The sequence below is a fragment of the Periophthalmus magnuspinnatus genome, chromosome 9 (genome assembly GCF_009829125.3).
Source record: "Periophthalmus magnuspinnatus isolate fPerMag1 chromosome 9, fPerMag1.2.pri, whole genome shotgun sequence".
In the NCBI taxonomy this organism is placed as follows: Eukaryota; Metazoa; Chordata; class Actinopteri; order Gobiiformes; family Gobiidae; genus Periophthalmus; species Periophthalmus magnuspinnatus.
The window spans coordinates 16366932-16386271 of NC_047134.1; the positions used below are offsets into that span (position 1 = coordinate 16366932).

The following is a 19340-nucleotide window of genomic DNA, read 5'->3' on the forward strand; positions in this document are numbered from 1 at the left end:
TGTTTCCATTTATCTGTTGAAACGATACATTATCAGATGTAGCCTGTATTTATGGATGCAGTTTTTTCATGTTTTTACAACAGCTGAGGAAGATGTTTATGATGACGTAGATGTACCTGATACAAACTGACCCTAAACAGAAAATGTATTTTATTTTGCAGACTGCAGACAAAATTAGCCCATGACTAATTTTGCCATATCTTTCAAAAAAAAAAAAAAAAAAAAAAAAAAATCCTGGGTCCCTGAAATAAATAAACAAATTCAATGACAATGTAAAGTTTCAACAAACCAGTGCTTTACAGTTTCTTTATCTTGTTTTTCAGCCTTTTTCACTTGTCACAGCCAAAAAAAGGTAAATATTTTCTATAACATTTGTATTGACATTGGTCAACGCAATACAATTATCATTATGAATTTAGGCCTATGCCACTTTCACTTTTTCCAGTTAATAAAGTGAAACAAAGTAAAAACATGCAAAATATACTATTGAATTTTAAAGCTTTTCAGGTTTCAGACTTTTCTTTTTTCTTTCTTTTAAATGTTATGTTATCACAGTATTTTCCATTCATCCATTTTCTTCCTCTTATCCGGGGCCAGGTCGCAGGAGGCAGCAGTCTAAGCAGGGACTCCCAGACTTCCCTCACCCCAGACACATCCTCAAGCTCCTCCAGTGGGACCCCAAGGGGTTCCCAGGTCAGCCAAGAGACATGGTCCCTCCAGTATGTCCTGGGTCTTCCCTGGGGCCTCCTCCCGGTCGGACATGCCTGGAACACAGTATTTCTCCTGAGCATCCTGAGCAGATGCCCAGCTGGTTCCTTTTGACGTGGAGGAGCAGTGGCTCTACTCCGAGCTCCTCCTCCCTCACAGTATTTTAATTTATATATTGTTTTCATCCTCACAGGCCAGTTACTGACTGAATAAATATTACCCAAGCTTTTTGCATCTGTCCATTTCACTTTTAGTGAATTCTGAATGTATACCATTCAAAAAAAAAAAACAACAAAAAAAAAAAAAACATTTGAATGACTGTGTTGCAATTTTCTTTTTTTGTTATGTTTATGTATGCATTATGCATTTTTGGCATTTTTGGCTTTTACTATGCCGCTATAGTCTAGGTTTTCACTGTGCAAACGTGAATGGATATTTTAATTATTATGGTTCAATACATTTAAATGATGCTATTGTTCAAATATTATACTAAATAAAGTAATGAAAATGTATGAAACCATAACCCATAATATAGACAAACTCATCATGAGGCACCACACTGTCCATCAAACATCAGACCCTCTTCTCAGATTCTCGCGATATTCCACGAAGTTTCCGGTGTTGTGTATGTTCCTGGAAACATGGCGGCCAGCTTCCGCGGCCGTCCTATCCGGAGTCTTCGGATGCGAGGTAAGCATGAAAAACTCGGTACATTTGTACACCTCGGGGTCCAGTACTGCAGTAATTGAGTTTTCTCAGCTCATATTGTCTGTAGTGTGCTCTATGCTCATGTCTGCCGCGTGTGTGTTTGACAGGTCGGAATGACAGCGGGGAAGAAAACGTACCGCTGGATCTGACGAGAGGTAAGCTTCATCACATCTCTGAAAGCAGTTATTGTTCAAAATAGATTTTGAGTAAGAGTACAACACCCTTTATTTGAAGCTTTACCATACACCTCTCTGTATTCTGGATTTAATGCTGTCAAAGTCATTGTATTAATTGTGATTTTCTGATCCACCTACCAAGAGTAGGAACGAGTATCCATAATAACAGGCGGTAGCAGGCTAACTAACTAGCTGAGTTAGCGCTAGCTCCCACAGCTAACCAGCCATGACGCCGCTCTGTTGTTTTGATTGCAGAATGTGTAGAATATCGCTAATTTTACTGTACTATTCGTAAATTATGTAATTATACATTAGTCACTGAATTGTGTGTGAGTGTATGAGTTCCATAGCCATTAACCTTCGCATGGTTTCTTATCGTGACTAAGTCTGCATCAGTTTGTTTACATGGGTCAGGGAGCCTCTTTCGTCGCATTTTTTTTTTTTTTTTTACCTTTCTTGCTAATATTGTCCAAAAATTTTAAATGCGGTCTGCTTAGTGGGAAAGCAACGTTGATTCTAATTTGCAATTGTTCTGGTCTTCGATGTGAATAAAAATTTTGTGTTGCATGATGGGATTTCACCTGATTTAGCATGGTTCATTTTGAAATTGAACGTTATTTAGTATTTACATTTTAGAAAATGCTATTTAAATTTAAAGCAAATCGACTTCTTCATAAATTGCAGATGTAAGTGTTTTTGTCAATTATTCATTACCATATACATAACACATTTCATCTCAGAAATGTTATTTGTTATCATTTTCTGTTGCACACATTTTCACAAGTTTTCTAGTTGCTCCTAATTTCTGGCTCAGCCTATGGGGCCTCTTACAAAATGCATACAACTTAACTGTAGGAAGGATGCCTTTTGGGTTTCCTGGTTACCCCCTCCAGTCAGAACCCCTGCTAAATAATCTTGCAATTTGTGTAGGAAGTGATCATGAATGGGAACTAAAAACAAACCATGCTTCCTCTTTATTGCTTGCGGTCTAGACCTTGTTTATACTGTACACATACTATTATTTTGGCCAGCTAAACCAACTTCCTTCCCTCATATCGTCCATGGTTCATTGGGTAGTATTATGGCAATATCTCTAAATACATATCTTGGCTACATTGTATTTTCTTTTTTTGTCTTGCAGAACCATCTGAAAATTTCCGGGAAATTGTCCAAAATGTGGCCAAACCACATGGGGTCAGTAACATGCGTAAACTGGGCCACCTGAACAACTTCATAAAGGTATGTTATTTAAGTTACAAAGCGTAGTTGATATACTGTACAATCACATTCAGCTTATTTATTTATATATATATATATATATATATATAATCTTGTAAAGATGGTCAAAACATTTGCTGAGAAAATGTAAATTCAGACTAGTGCTAGCTCGCCTATGACTTTCAAATGGCATTATAATTGCTGATAATATCTGGTAAATATGCAGTTGGATCATTAAAATTGACAGTATAGAAATATAGATATCTTCACTTAATATTAAAAAATAATTACAACAATTGTGTTTTGTATTCTGTATACTTCTGACATTTGCAGTGGTGGCCATAAACCTTGAGTCTAGACTTAACTAGATGCCATTGTTAGAAAGAAGGCTAAGACTGCCCAGACTGCATCATGTGTTGATGAATCTGTGTGTACGTCGGTCAGTGCTCCATGCAGATTCCTTATAAGGGTTTCAGGACAGTGAGGGTGACCTAATCCCCCCGGAGAGTTTCACATGTCCTTCTACCCCCACCCCACCCCCTTTCCCCTCCATTTTGCCTGCTTTGGCTCTGACATCACTGCTGATTCAAAACAAGCCCTTACTCACACTGCCTTTGCTTAGCCATCCCTTTGGTGTGTTGTGGATAAGAATGAAGTGACACCTTTAAATCAAATGTGAGGTTTCTGGTCAGTGGTGTTATTGGGGATATTGTCTGCAACAATTAATTTTCATATATATATATATATATATATATATATATATATATATATATATATATATACACACACACACACACACACACACACACACACACACACACACACACATTATAAAAAAACTCATCCTCACCCTCCTCCAATGGCCACGAGCACCACTGATGCCTTCTCCAGCTCTTCTATGAGCCCCAGATATTTCTTTCGTTTCTCATGTTCCTTTTTTCTGATGTTCCCATCACTTGGTACTGCAATGTCCACCGCAACGGTTTTGTTTATCCACCACCACAATGTCCGGTTGGTTCGCCATCACCATTCTGTCAGTCTGTATCTGTAAGTCCCACAGGACCTTTGCTCGATCATTATCCACTACCTTTGGAGGTGTTTCCCACCTTGACCTTGGGGTCTCCAATCTGTACTCTGCACAGATATTTTCTGTACACTATGCCCACCGCTTCTATGCTTTCCCTGCCAGCATCTTACACCCTGCAGTTATGTGCTGAATTGTCTCAGGGGCCTCTTAGCACAGCCTACACCTTGGGTCTTGTCTGGTGTGGCAGTTCTGGGCCTCTATTGCTCTGGTGCTTAAGACCTGCTCCTGTGCAGCCAGGATGAGTGCCTCTGTGCTGTCCTTCAGACCAGCTCTCTCAAGCCATTCGTTGGATTTGATTTGATATCAGCTACTTCCCTTATGTTATGGTGGTACATCCCATGTAGGGGCTTGTCCTCCCATGATGGTATCTCCAGCACCTCTTCCTCTGCACTCCACTGCCTGAGACATTCGCTGAGCACGTCATCTGTTGGGGCCTTGTCCTTGATTTACTTATGGATCTTGGATGTTTCATGCCTGGACAGTGGCTCACACTCACTAGTCCTTGGCCTCCTTCCTTACAACTTGCGTACAGTCTCAGGGTGCTGGATTTGGGATGGAACCCACCATGCCTGGTTAGGAGCTTTCATGTCTTAACGTCTGTGGTATGTATCTCCTCCTTTGGACAGCTTATGATTCTTGCTGGGTATCTGATTACTGGCAGGGTGTAGCTGTTTATTGCCTGGGTCTTGTTGTTGCCATTGAGCTGATTCCTTAGGACTTGTCTTATTCGTCAGAGGTATTTTGCCGTGGCTGCTTTTCTTGTTTCCTCTTCAAGGTTGCCATTTGCTTGTGGGATACCAAGGTACTTGTACCTGTCCTCGGTCTCTGCTGTTGTTCCATCTGGGAGTGAGACTCCTTCTGTGTGAACTACCTTCCTCTCTTTGTCACCATCCGGCTACACTTCTGAAACCCGAATGACATTTCAATGTCTGTGTTGTAGATCCTGGTGATGTGGATCAGTGAGTCAATGTCTCGCTTATTCTTAGTGTACAGCTTGATGTCATCCATGTAGAGGAAGTAACTAATGGTGGCCCTATTCCTGAGTCGGTATCCATAGACCTATGCAGAATAGCAGCAGGGACAGTACGTCTCCTTGGTATATGCCACATTTGGTCGACTGTGCAAGTGGCTTGCCATTGGCCTCAAGGGTGGTTTTCCACAACCTCATCGAGTTTGCAATGAAGGCTCTTAGTCCTGTTGATGTTGTACAGCTCCAGGCATTCAGTGATCCGTGTGTGGCATTGAGTCGTAGGCTTTCTTGTAATCAATCCAGGCAGTGCACAGGTTGGCCTGACAGAATCTGCAGTCTCAGGGTGAGTGTTTGGTCTACAAAGAGCTGATGTTTGGCTCCCCCGGTATCTTTGCCAATATCCCTCTGTGCCCTGCTCATGTATTGATCCATGTGCCCACCTATCCTAGCCACAGTGATGTCTGACATGAGCTTCCATGTTGGCCAATAGTTGGATGGGAATCCTTCTGGATGAGGATCGTATTCCCTTCAGTTAGCCATTCACTGTGAGTCCCACCCTTTAGCAGCTGGTTCATTTGTGCTGCCAGGCGCTCATGGAGAGCAGTGAGTTTCTTCAGTCGCTAGGCATGGATCATGTCAGGGCCTGGTGCAGTCCAGTTTTTCATACCTGAGACTCTTTCCTGGATGTCTGCCACTGTGATAGTGACTGGATTCTGTTCAGGGAGGTTGCTGTGGTTTTCTCTCAGAGCTACCAGCCACTGTGCACCACTGTTATGTGCTGCCTCCTCATATGCCTTTCCAGTAGTGTTCGGTTTCTAGCCTTGGTGGGTCTGCTCTGGTGTTATTACCCTGCTATTGAGCTTACATACATATATGTACGTACATATACATACATATGTATGTAATTTGTACAGACATATTTAAAATGCAATATTTACATCAAGTTTTAAGTTGGCTTCACACTCTACTTGTGTAATTTTTAAATAGTCTGGGCATTTTTAAATAGCCTGGGCACTCATTCACATGTCTGCCAACTCATAAGATGACTAATTTATAGCAAAACTAGATTTAATATTTTACTTCTACTGCCCCCAGAATGCCTGTTTTTAATCATGAAATGATCTTCTTGTTTTAAAGCTGCTATGCAGTGTAGGCCACCAAGAGGAGAAGTTTGGATTTACGTATGAAGAAATCATAGTTTGGTAAGTTTTTTATTTTTTTATTTTGAATGTAAACGTACACTGCATGTAATACTTAAATACTTAATTGTAATGATGATTCTATATAGTTTACGCCTTGCTCTGCTAAATGAGGCTAAGGAGGTCAGAGCTGCAGGACTGCGGGCACTACGGTACCTTATTAAAGACACCAACGTCTTGCAAAAGGTCCTTAGACTACAAGTGGACTATTTAATCTCCAGGTGAGATTTGTTGTATAATAACTGCTATCTTTGTAAATAGTGTTTTTGTATGATGTTTCCATTTCAGTATTGTTTTAACTATTAATGATGTTTTTTTAGATGCATTGACATCCAGCAGAGCAATGAAGGAGAAAGGACTCAGGCTTTGAGACTAGTTCGAAAGGTATGTTACTTCCAAGTTCTGATGCCCTTATGTTCTTTATCTTCATGCCGGCTAAGTGCCAACAAAAAGACCATAGGGTTAGCAGTGGTGTCGGTGTGTAAATAGTTTGTACAAAACTGTGGACTGTAGAGATATTTATAGCTGATTCTGTGGTTTACTGTGAAGACTCATTGCTCTTCAACACACTTGCCACAAAACAACATATGCATGCTCATTGACCCTGACTGTGGGTTCGCCCAGAGAAATACTCACAATGCAATCAACAAGACCTTTTCTTTTATGCTATATTTTATCTCTTGTATCAGCTAAAACATTTTCTTACCAATACTATGAATACAACTTTTCATTAAAAAAATTCTGCCTTGATTTCCATAATTGGTTACTCATGTGTGCCCCCTCTTCATTCAGATCATCACTGTCAACGCAATGCTCTTTCCCACCTCCATCGCAAACTCTCTAATTGCTGTGGGCACTGATGGTCTACAAGAACGTGACCGCATGGTTCGTGCAGCCATTGCAATTGTGTGCGAACTAGGTAAGCGTAGGCCCATTACTAGCGTATACTCTGCCACATTTTAGACGTAATTTTTTTCTTTAAATGAACTGGAATTACACGCCTTTTGTCTGCAGCTCTGAAAAACCCAGAAGTGGTGGCTAAACGGGGTGGTCTGAGCACCATCTTGAAGAGTGTTATTGATTGTCAACTAAGTCGCATCAATGAAGCGCTGATCACCACCATCCTTCATCTCCTCAATCATCCGCACACTCGCCAATTTGTGCGGGTGGATGTTGAGCTCGAGGTATAGTTACACAATGTCAAATAAGTTATCACAGTGTTTATCACAGATTTTTGGAGATGACTGTTGTTTAAAAACTTTTACTGAATATCCTTTTTTGGTCCAGTGAAAAAATATGTAACAGTTATAGGTTTGTATAGGACTTTAATTAGCAGGCTTGGATCCATGTGAGCACACATGTTATGTAAAGGGCTTATGTGGCCCTAATGCTAGAAGCTTTAATAATTGTTTTTGCTCTTTTTTTTTTTTTTTTTTCAGCAAATCCTTGCACCTTTCACTGATTTCCACTATCGCCATAATGCTGACACAGCTGAGGGACAACTCAAGTGAGTGTGTTTATAAATCTCCATTTGTATTACTATAGATACGTGTGTGGTGAGGTGACATTTTGCTGTATTTACTGTTACCTGTGTTTTTATATTACAACACAGTATCATGTGGAAAGTTCAGGATGTGTTTATGTATGGTCACCGGATCTGTTTTTAAAGATACAATGTAATTGAACTCTCTAATAGACAATAGACTTAATAGACAATAAAATGCCAATTGGCATTAATCTATGCACAAAAATGTACAAAATGACAATTAAAAATGTATCAAAGCAGGAATGTACAATTAATAATACAAAGGACCCATGCTTAACATATTTGCAGTTTTAAGTGGAAATAATCTATGCCAAGTTTTTTGTTTTAGTTGTCATGGATTTTAATATACATGTGCATTTTAATTTCTGCAGGGAAGACCGAGAGTCACGTTTTTTGTCAAGTCGAATGGCAATTGTAGCTGCCTTTCGTTCGTGGTCTGGTGGGGCTCAGTGATTTTACTTTACATTTAATTTGTTAAAACTGTTGAGTGTAATGTTCTCTGAACTTCTGCCTGTACCTTTTTATTTAGGGATTATCAACCTATGCAAGGCTGGCAATTCTGGTATCCAATCTTTAATTGGCTTACTCTGCATACCAAATATGGAGGTTAGGGTGAGTAGGCTGGCACACATCATCTCTTATCCCCTGCTTTTGTTAAACTAAACTGCTTTGTTTCCTCTACAGAAAGGGTTGTTGGAGGTGTTGTATGAGATCTTTAGGCTCCCTGTGCCCATTGTAACGCAGGACTTCACTGAAGCTCTTCTAAGTGTTGGTAATTGTGATTTTGCTCATTGAAAACATGGTTGTGTTAAGGAATATCAATAATTAATATCTATATGTTCTAATATTATGTTTTTTTTGGCAGAAACATTCAAATAAAATGTAAACCGATTTGTATAATCATAGAAAATTAAAGACGCAAATGAGTTTATGCAGTAAAAGAAATACATTAATAGTGTCTTAATGTCACAGTATTAAAGATTAATAACAATTTGTTTTTATATCCAAGGTGTCAATACTTGTGAAAAATCAATAACTGTAAAATATAACCACCTTGGGTTATGCGATCACTTTATAGTAGTGTGTACTGTTTTAGATCCTGCTAGATTCCAGGACACATGGAGACTGTCAGATGGCTTTGTAGCTGCTGAGGCCAAAGTCATTTTACCACATCGTGCACGCTCCAGGTATGGAAAGCAATTTTAATCTTGTGTGTTATGTTTGCTTTTACACAAATTAAATGATTGTTTGTTTTTTTTTCCTTTTCAGGCCAGATCTTATGGACAACTATTTGGCTTTTGTTCTGTCAGCTTTCATCACAAACGGACTGTTAGAGGTAATTTTTTTTTTTTTTCAATCTGCATACTTCTGATTGTTTCTGTGTTGTGTGGTAAACAACCTTATGCATTATGTTTTTGTGCAATCAGGGTATTGTAGAAGTTGTGACCAGCAGCGATGATCAGTTAGCTGTGAGGGCAACTATACTTTTGGGAGAGCTTCTGCACATGGTAAGAAATAGAAAAAAAATATATTAATTTTAATTTGTATAGAAATTATAATGCATAAACTGGTTTTGATTTTTGTTATTTAAGGAAGTCTTGCTTTTTACATAATCTGTGGAGTAGCATGACATTTATATGATGTATTGTCATTTATAGCAAAGTTAAGTGGGCATACTATTCGATGGGTAAATGACTCAGTTAAAATAAATATGTAATTGAATGCACAATGTAAAAATGGAGAAGATTAGGGAAGAAAAATATTTGATGGTAATGTATTTTTTATTATAGCATTTCAGCCAGGTTTTTAATGCATAGCTATGAGACCTAAAAACTTAGGCACTAGACTCTATTCAAATGTCCTAAAAGCAAAACATGTACACATTTGAATGTATACAATTTAATAATGAATATTAAACCTATTATTTTTCTTTTGGTTTAGGCAAACACCATCCTTCCTCATTCTCACAGTCACCACTTGCATTGCCTGCCCACACTCATTAACATGGCAGCCTCATTTGACATTTCCCAAGAAAAACGACTGTAAGTACATACAATTGACATATCAGTTGACACCCAGTTCATGGCAAATGATCTAAAATTATTAATTAAAAATGTCTCTGATTTCTTCTAATTTCTGTGTTTTAGTCGAGCAAGTGCAGCTGTCAATAACCTGAAACGTTTCCATGAGAAGAAGAAAAAAGGCCTAAAACCTTACAGTCTGTACTTGGACCACATCATCCGAAAATCAGTGTCCTCTCACAACCGCAGAGAGTCCCATTCACGGACACAACGAGACATTTATGTTATTAAGGTACATTCAATAATTGCCATACACAGTTGTCTCACACACAGTAGTTTTCATAGTATGTGTCATATCTTTGGACATAGGACACAGAAGAAGCACTTATGATGAACTTGAGAGACAGTCAAATACTCAACCATAAGCAAAACCTTGAATGGAACTGGCTGCTCATCGCCACAATTCTCAAGGTGTATCTTGTTTAAAAAGTTTCCGAAGTAAAGTGTCTAAAATTTATTGCGTTTTGATAACATGAAATGTCCTTTTCAGTGGCCACACGTAAACCTCAGGAACAATAAAGATGAACAAATGCACAGGTGGGTGGCTTTGTTGGGTTTACTATTATGTACTGTACAATCTAATCAAATTTTGCTTTATACTCTTAAGGTTTGTGCGGAGGCTGCTGTTTTTCTATAAACCCAGCAGTAAGTTGTACGCAGGCCTGGCCCTGGATCACATGAAGGCCAGGCAACTCACTGTGGTCGGCTGTCAGTTTATTGAGTTCCTCATGGACTCTGATGAGGTAGTTTTACGATTATTGTATTGTGAAATTATTTGATGCTTTCCCTTTTTCTATACACTGCAAGTAAATGTATGTAATAAGTTTGTGACATTTTTGTTCTGCTGACAAATTGTAGATTTCACTTTAACTCTTAAACATATTATTCCATGCAATTAAATATACCAGTAGTCTTTTATTGGTGTACAGTTTATTATGCTCGATAGTAATCCTAGTTAAACCTTTTTGTTTACCATATTGTTTATACTGTAATATTCATCATATGTGCTGCTGTCTCTAGGATGGGCAGGGTTACCTGGAGGACCTGGTCAGGGACATGGTTTTATGGCTCTCCTCGTCTTCCGGCCTGAAGCCTGAGCGCTCCCTTCAGAGTAACGGCCTGCTCACCACACTCAGCCAACACTACTTCCTGTTCCTCGGGACGCTCTCAGCACATCCACAAGGCGTCAAACTGCTGGAGAAATGTGGCCTGTTTCAGTGGTTAGTGTTAAGATGATAAGATGTTAAGATTCACTGACAAGTTTCAACAGTATGCCTGCATCTTTTGTTTTGTATTTTGATTAATATAGAGGGATTTAGGACATGTGACTAATATAATTAGCTTCAGCATTTGTGTTTTTGTTTCTCTGAATTCTTATTAAAATATCACAATTACAGCACATACTGGAATATTCCACCTACCATTAATGATTGTAGTCTTAAATCTGAAAACAACCAATATTATTTTTTTAAACATTGGCCAGTTTCAATGTTTTTCCTGTTGTTTTTTGCAGCCTGCTGAATATGTGCTCGGTAAAGAACCAGGATGCTGTGCTGAAACTCGCTGTGACAACTCTAGACTACAGCACGGACGGTCTTGCCAGAGTGATCCTTTCCAAGATTCTCACCGCTGCTACTGATGTAAGTTGGGATAAAAGGATAACCATTTTATTCTTTTTATATTCATACATGGTACCTTAAAGGTCCTATATTACTCAAAGTTGACTGGTGTGCACTTTAATTTGTAATATTGTTACCTCCTCAAAAACATACCTGGAGTTGTTTTGTTTGATTCATACATTTGTAGTTTGAGTAATCCATTATTAGTCTGTTTACATCTCCAAAGCTGAACACGCTCTGTTCCACCTTGTGATGTCATGCATTGGTAGCTGTCAACAGCCATCTTTTTACCTTTTGTTCAGTAGTGATTTCTGTAAACCCAGCAGTAAATTGAAATTACTGCTGGGTTTATAGAAATCATCCATCCATCCATCCATTTTCTTCCGCTTATCCGGAGCCGGGTCGCGGGGGCAGCAGTCTAAGCAGGGACTCCCAAACTTCCCTCACCCCAGACACATCCTCCAGCTCCTCCGGTGGGACCCCAAGGCGTTCCCAGGCCAGCCGAGAGACATAGTCCCTCCAGCGTGTCCTGGGTCTTCCCCGGGGCCTCCTCCCGGTGGGACATGCCCAGAACACCTCCCTAGGGAGGTGTCCAGGAGGCATCCTGAGCAGATGCCCGAGCCACCTCAGCTGGCTCCTCCCAACGTGTAGGAGCAGCGGCTCTACTCCGAGCTCCTCCCGTGTGACTGAGCTCCTCACCCTATCCCTAAGGGTGCGCCCAGCCACTCTGCGGAGGAAACCCATTTCGGCCGATTGTATCCGCGACCTTGTCCTTGGTCATTACCCATAGCTCATGACCATAGGTGAGGGTAGGAACGTAGATTGACCGGTAAATCGAGAGCTTCGCCTTCCGCCTTATAGAAATCACTCTAGAATCATTTGGTTACTGAAATTAACCAAATGATTCTAGAGAAGGTGCATGGAGTATAAAAACATAGTGGAGAAATTCCTGTATCACCACATGACATCAAACAATGAAGAGTGTTTTCTGTTTAAGAGAAGAACCCGGCTTTAATATGCAGGGTTTGTGTGTTAAATACATGAATAAAGCAAAACGCTACTCCAGGTATGTTTGTGATGAGGAAACAAAATTATAACCTAAGTCAGAAAATACCGTAATATGGGGCGTTTAAACTTACTTGGTGATCCTGTATTTTGTGTGACAGACGTGTCGGCTGTATGCCACCAAACACCTGCGTGTGCTGCTGAGGGCAGGTGTGGACTTCTTCAGCAGCTGGGGCATGGAGCTGCTGGTTACCCAGCTCCACGATCACAGTAAAGCTGTTTCAATGGAGGCTCTGGATATCCTGGATGAAGCCTGTGAGGATAAGGTAACGCCTTTTAGATTTTACCTGCTACTTAATAAAGGCCCCAGGAGCTGGGACCCTGCTCACGTCAAACAGTGAATGGTTCATCACCAAACTTTTGGGAGAGCACTGCTTTTTATTCAGATTTTTATACATCGCATTTTGAACATTTCTAGGAAAAGCTGCCATGTTTTTTTTTTCTTTTTACAAATGCTTATCTCTGGTTGGTTTATTTGCCTGGCAATCACACAAATGTGAACTCGGGGAGATAAGACAAGGTCCCAGACAATGCTTTTTAAAGAATAAGGAAGAGTGGTCTTAGCTTAACTTGGTACAGCAAGATGGATTCACGTGATATCTTGAGTTCACAAACTCATGAGAGAATCCATCCTGACATACTTTCGCTTCGGTTCAGATTTGTCCAACAGCAGGCAACCCAATCACAGAAAAGCATTTGAGGTTTGTCTGGAAGCCAAAGCTGAAGTGCCCTGGCAACGAAAACAAACCTGGGACACCAAGAGATGTACTTCAGCCTACTTTACCGAAAATTGACACTATTTTGTTGTGAAAAATGTGCAGACGGTAAACACTTTTTGCTTTTGTGGATAGGTCTATTTGTTTTTTTTCTCGTCACTGGATGTAACAAAAGTTGGATTTATTTTGTTTTGCCGTGGCGCTTCGACCAATCAGATTCAAATATTCATCATAACGTTGCACTTTTTCCTAATTGCTTTCATCGAGGGCTATTTCAGATTGATAAATGTGTAGAACCTCAGTGATACAAATATCAATCGTGAGCCAGGTTAGTCTTGGTTGGTCAGGCTAGGGGATTGGCATTTTGTCTAAAGCATGGTTTGTTGTTTTGCAGGCTAATCTTCATGCTCTTATTCATCTAAAACCAGCCCTGTCTCATTTAGGAGACAAAGGCCTTCTGTTGCTCCTCAGGTGGGTGTGTTCTGCTTTGTGTAGCGTACAGTTCAATCATCATTATTCATGTCATTTGTTTCTATGCCAGGTTTCTTTCCATACCTAAAGGGTTTTCTTACCTCAATGAGAGGGGCTATGTGAGCAAACAGCTGGATAAATGGCAAAAGGTATTTTAGCTATTACATTACACAAAACATCATCAGATGAAATTGATATTCATGAATTGCATTGTATTTACAGGAATACAATCTTAAGTATGTGGATTTGATAGAAGAGCAACTAAATGAAGCACTAACAACTTATCGAAAACCTGTTGATGGCGACAACTATGTCAGACGCAGCAACCAAAGGTGTGGACTTAAACAATGCGAGTTAAATGTGCTGTAAACACTGCAAAGCTCTGTTCTTATGTCTTTGTTTCTACAGGTTACAAAGACCAAATGTTTATCTACCTGTGCACTTGTACGGTCAGCTTGTCCATGATAAGACGGGCTGTCACCTTTTGGAGGCTCAGGTAAGAGCACTGTTTTGTTTTGTTTGATGCTGGTGCTAAAATTGTTCAACTAACTCGTTTAAATCTTCTGTGGACCTCTGTCTGCAGAGTGTAGTTCCTGACCTCAGCTACATGGTCCGCTCCCCGATGCTGGACACCTGGGAGGGCATCAAACAGCTGAAGGCTGCTCTATGGGCTTTGGTCAGTTAATGCACAAATCAAACCTGTGCCTTAACAACACAACTAAGTGTAATAAATGCGTGTTTGGTTTTTCACACAGGGCAACATTGGGTCTTCAAACTGGGGTCTGAATCTTCTGCAGGAGGAGAATGTCATTCCGGATATCCTTGCATTGGCACAACACTGTGAAGTCTTGTCAGTGAGAGGGTAAGCCTATGATAATATCCCGCACTTGTAGTATTTTAATAATGTCACTTTTATTCATCATAACATTGTTTTATAAACCTCTTCTACAGCACCTGCATCTATGTGTTGGGTGTTATTTCTAAGACCAGGCAGGGCTGTGAGGTGCTCAAACAGTTTGGATGGGATGCAGTGAGACACAGTCGCCGGACGCTGTGGCCTGTTACGCCGGACGAGGTGGATACACAGCTGACCTCTGAACTCTCATCGGTACCGAGCACTCTCAGTCTGAACTCAGAGTCCACCAGCTCACGGCACAACAGTGAGAGTGAATCGCAACCAAGTAAGTACAACCATTTAAAATGATCTGTACAAATACATATTTTTTACATTTACCTTTTTATTTAATGTTAACTTTCTTTGTTCCATTTTCTTTTCAGACATGTACATCTTGGACGATGACAAGTGTGACATTTTTGACCAATCAGATGATAGTTGTTATATCTCCCACTCCAAGCCAGTGAAGGACCGCAGTCCCTTCACCATTTTGGCATCTTCACGTTTTGTTCGAACACGCTTCCTGAACTCTTTGTCTCTTCCCAGTAAGAAAATCCGCTCCACTAGTGACCCTAAAACGCCTTCAGGGTCCCGCACACCGACTGAGCTCAAGAGCATGAGGAGAAACCGGACAGTTACTGAGCCATCTGTGTATAGCCCAAACCAGAGTGATGTCTTCACCCCAGTATTTAATGGCAGAGGAATGCCCAAGAGCCCCACTGTTAGCCTGGAGACCTCCTTTGTTGGGACCAGGGGCGGGTCTGATGAGCAGCTGACAGATGGGCGATTAGTGAGGAGTGGGGTCTCTGGTTTGGGGCTGAGTGGTCTTGCACATGGAGCTCCAGAGCACCACATGAGGGAGCGGGAGCAGACCAGTCGCGAGCGGCTGGCGGGGGATGGTGGCTCCTCTACAGGAGGTAATGTGGGAGGAGGTGGTACTCAGTTTAAGAGTCGCAGTCAGAGCTTTAACACGGACACTACAACCAGCGGCATCAGCTCCATGAGCTCCAGCCCCTCCAGAGAGACTGTAGGAAACCCCGAGCATCCCGAACCTGAGCCGGACTCATCAGATTGTGTCAGCCTCAATACTGTCATCTCGGCCAAAACAGTCAAAACTCTGTCGTCCCTCACCCCCCAGGCACAGACCAACCACATGACCACATCCAAGTCCTCCACTGTGTCTCTGGTACCACCGGGGTCCTCACACACTCTCCCGCGCCGCGCTCAATCTCTCAAATCCCCCTCAGTCACCACCATCAAGAGTTTGGCCGACTGCACGTTCATGTACACCAGTCCCAGAGATGCTCTGGGCTATGCCACACTCAAGAGACTGCAGCAGCAGAGGATACACCCCTCTCTGTCTCACAGTGAAGCTCTGGCATCTCCCGCTAAAGACGTCCTGTTCACAGACACCATCACCATGAAGACCGGCAGCCTGGACTCTAGACTCACACCTCGCAGGTAACTACAGCTCACCGTACTTAAATATATTCATGATTTTACGGATAATGAAAAAAGATTGCTTGTGAAAAGGTTTTCTACAACAGACTACAGACCACCACAGTCAAACAGTTCCAGGATGACAGATAGGAGGGGTACCTGTCCTGATGCCAGCGTCTTAAAATACCGCAGGCTGTCCAGAACACTTGTGCCGCGGTGGGTGGACCACGCTAGTGTCCCCCATAGAGTAGTCGCTGCCTGTAGCTCTGTGGATTACTGGTTGCGTTTGGATGTTGCACGTAGTACTTTAGTATTTGTTGATTCATTTAATTCTTAACTTCTTCACCAATTTTGGCTCTAGTATTGTTTTTTTAATATTAGTGGCAAGTGTTCCCTGTGCATTAAGCATTCAAAATCAGTTGTTTTTTTGCCAGTGCTGTAAATTTGTAACCAATAATAAATCATGTCCCTAGTTTGTTTCATGTTTTTAATCCATTGAACTTACTCCCTATGATCCTTTTACGTCCCAGTCTCTCCCCCCGGATCCTCTCACGCTCCTCTCCTCTTGGCCTGCCTAGGTTTTTGAAAGCTCTGAGCTTTGCTTCTCTGGATAAAGAGGAACTACTCAGTCCCATCAACCAAAGCACCTTGCATCGCTGCTCTTCTGTGCGCTCTATGGTGTCTAGTGTCACTTTTGGATGTAATGATGATTACGTTGGCCTGGCATTACCCATGGACATAAATGATATGTTCCACATCCGCGACTCGGCCTACTTTCAGCAGAGAATCAGTCCACCATCTGAGGAGAGAAAACGCTTCCTCTTCGGCGATGGAGACGGTATAGTTTTTCAGTCCTTCAGTTTGAGTAAAAGAAGAATACTTGGTCTTGTCACTCATTGCAAATTGTATTTTTTATTTAGGTGAACGCACAATCCCCTTGTTAAAGCAGCAGTTTAGTATTTCTGAGCTCATGGCGAGTCGAGGCGAGAACCAGAACCACCTGTTTGATTCTGAGGAGACTGGACTTCAGGACCACTCTGACGACAACTGTCTCTACTGCGTAGGATCCAGTGTCCTGGGCTACTGCACTCAGCCCAAGCTCAACACACACCCTCGGACAGGTACAAACATGCACTGACAAACTCTAGCGGGCACACACATTTTAGTTCATATATTTCATAGTTCATATGTTTATTTTCATGTAGAATACATCGACTTCCAGTCGTGGGGAGGTCAGACAGGACATCGTCTGGAGGTGATGCCTCAGTCCAAGTTTTCGGGAGTCTCCGGCTGCAGTGACGCAGCTGTGTCACAGGGCTCCATCTGTGGCACTCCCACTCCCACCGACATTGTTATTGGTAAGAAAAAAATATAATTTCACACACAAATATATAATCCTTTCAATATTTTCAACATATATTGTTTACAGATGGAAAGGCAATATCTGAGGACGGGCCTGCCTCCAGAGTCCTGCTGAGGAAAGAGGTGCTTCGCCTCATAATCAACCTCAGCTCCTCAGTGGGAACCAAAGGCCATGAAACAGGACTACTGACGTAAATACTTTATATTCTCAGTCAAAATAAGTTCTTTATAACTCCCAGTAAAAAAAACAAATTCAATACATTTGTTTCTTTTTTCAGGATAAAGGAAAAGTTCCCTTATGCTTTTGATGACATCTGCCTGTACTCTGAGGTTTCTCACCTTTTGGCTCACTGTATGTTTCGCCTGACCTCCAGACGCTTCATACAAGAACTCTTCCAGGATGTGCAATTCATGCCCGTAAGAAACCACCTCACTTGTCTTTTGGTACAATGAATGTTGCCTTTATTAAATATATATTTTTTTTAGATGTACGAGGAAGCTGAAGCAATCCTCACAAAGCAACCAAAACCTGTAGAAGATGACATGGACCCTGCTTCTGAATCCTGATCCCCTCCTGTTTGTCCACAGCCCCAGGCCTGCCATTTACCAAATTCAAATCCATTTCCCAAGCATGAAAATGATCTGATTTGAAAGACTCGGAAGCAGATGGCATTTTTCTGTTGTTCAAACAGATCACTGTGGCCATGTGGACAGAAGTCTGTATCATTTTCAAGCAAACTAGTGCTTCAAACTAAGTCACTATCTGGAAACTAGATGCACGCCTAATGCTGTTTCACACTTGACTTGGAGACTTGATGGTTTCTATTATAAGAGAACCAAAAACTGAAGGGATGGCAAACTCCAGCAACTCGTGCAGTTACATCAACATAATCCTAAACATCAACCTAGCTGGACCATTATGACAAAAGACTGTGTTTTAAGATGGCCTCATTTTATCTCTCTGCTGAGATGGTGTTTACTGTAATGAAATGAATTAAGGCATGTCGTTGTGTCTATACCCTGTGATTTCCTCCAGACCCTCATTTTATTCTATTGAAACAAAACACTACCATGGGTCTTGCCGTTTTTAAACTCCCCCTCTTATTACCTTTGCTCTGTTATAGCCAGTGCGTCGCTTTCACCTCATACAACTTCTACTACAACCTAAAGCCTCTTTCTCATCCACACAAACCGCCAAGTACTTCTCTTCTCAGACAATCAGCAATTGTTTTTTTTTTGTTTTTTTATCTAGTACATGAAGACAATAGCACGTTATTTAATACTAGTTAGTTTTGGCTTTTTTTTTCTTGCATAGGACCTATTATGTTATAAGTAAGCTTTGAAGTTTCGGGACATCTCAGGAGGTGGCTCTATAATAGTGTCTGAACTTTTTCAGTTGTATAACTCATTACGTATTAAGTACTCTGCTCATGAACTACCTGTGTCCAATGGATATCCCCACTTATGTACCTCTGCTTCACTCCCTCTGCATGTGCAACTAGCATGGCCAAACTTCAACGCCACCTCGATGTTTTTCCCGCTTGTAAGACTAACAAAAAAGGTTGCCATTACATGCCACCATAACATTGTAGGAATTTAGGTACCCCCCAGATCTTTTTTCACAATGCAATATTGCTAACTTTGGCTTAAGATGGGGACTGGGAAGACTTTTAAAATAACATTAAATGAGGATGGCGGGGTTTGTCGAAGGTTTCCATGGAAACAGGAATGGCTGTTTCCATTGGCTTGTGTTTTTTGCTCTAATGCTGCTACAAAAAAAGTTTTAAAAAAAGGAAAAAAAAACTTGTAGAGAGATGATTTGTAGATCAGCTGAGTGACTTCAGATCCGATCTATTTATTGTATGTCTGTACCATAGAGTGAGCTCAACCAGAGAAGAAAAGTTATTTATATTTTTCCTCAAGACTGTATTATAATTTAAAAGGTTTTGTTTCTTTTTTGCCTGAATTGTGGTTTCCCTTGTATAATGTGTACAGTATGTTTTGGGGCATTGACCTAAAGAAACATACAATCCTAAAGGGATGCATTGTTAATAATAAAACATAAATGAAATGCCATGG

General features: G+C 41.0%; 1 protein-coding gene across 3 annotated transcripts; it reads left to right on the forward strand.

The window, feature by feature from the left end:
• Positions 1–1300: 1300 nt before the first annotated feature.
• LOC117376878 (rapamycin-insensitive companion of mTOR-like) lies at positions 1301–19337 on the forward strand. Of its 3 annotated transcripts, XM_033973432.2 has the most exons (38): positions 1301–1398; positions 1524–1571; positions 2734–2831; positions 6005–6069; positions 6156–6287; positions 6387–6450; positions 6859–6985; positions 7081–7250; positions 7506–7573; positions 7984–8051; positions 8142–8224; positions 8297–8384; positions 8709–8799; positions 8882–8948; positions 9040–9120; positions 9554–9654; positions 9760–9925; positions 10003–10104; positions 10184–10230; positions 10301–10436; positions 10714–10913; positions 11207–11333; positions 12479–12643; positions 13488–13564; positions 13635–13713; positions 13787–13896; positions 13973–14060; positions 14148–14240; positions 14320–14426; positions 14516–14745; positions 14843–15920; positions 16038–16115; positions 16430–16737; positions 16820–17020; positions 17105–17257; positions 17329–17452; positions 17540–17678; positions 17748–19337. In XM_033973432.2, the coding sequence occupies exons 1-38, from the start codon at positions 1350–1352 to the stop codon at positions 17826–17828; spliced, it is 5289 nt and encodes a 1762-aa protein (XP_033829323.1). In that variant the 5' UTR covers positions 1301–1349; the 3' UTR covers positions 17829–19337. The 3 variants fall into 3 exon arrangements, with proteins under 3 accessions (XP_033829323.1, XP_033829321.1, XP_033829322.1); XM_033973430.2 differs by lacking the exon at positions 16038–16115; XM_033973431.2 differs by lacking the exon at positions 16038–16115 and having other exon boundaries at positions 16478–16737.
• Positions 19338–19340: the final 3 nt, after the last annotated feature.

Excerpts from the sequence above, each read along its gene's own strand:
- LOC117376878 (XM_033973432.2), top strand. The coding sequence starts at position 1,350 with ATGGCGGCCAGCTTCCGCGGCCGTCCTATCCGGAGTCTTCGGATGCGA. Across the intron at positions 6,070-6,155 it reads TATGAAGAAATCATAGTTTG|TTTACGCCTTGCTCTGCTAA; the intron begins GTAAGTTTTTTA and ends GATTCTATATAG. Across the intron at positions 6,451-6,858 it reads CTTTGAGACTAGTTCGAAAG|ATCATCACTGTCAACGCAAT; the intron begins GTATGTTACTTC and ends CTCTTCATTCAG.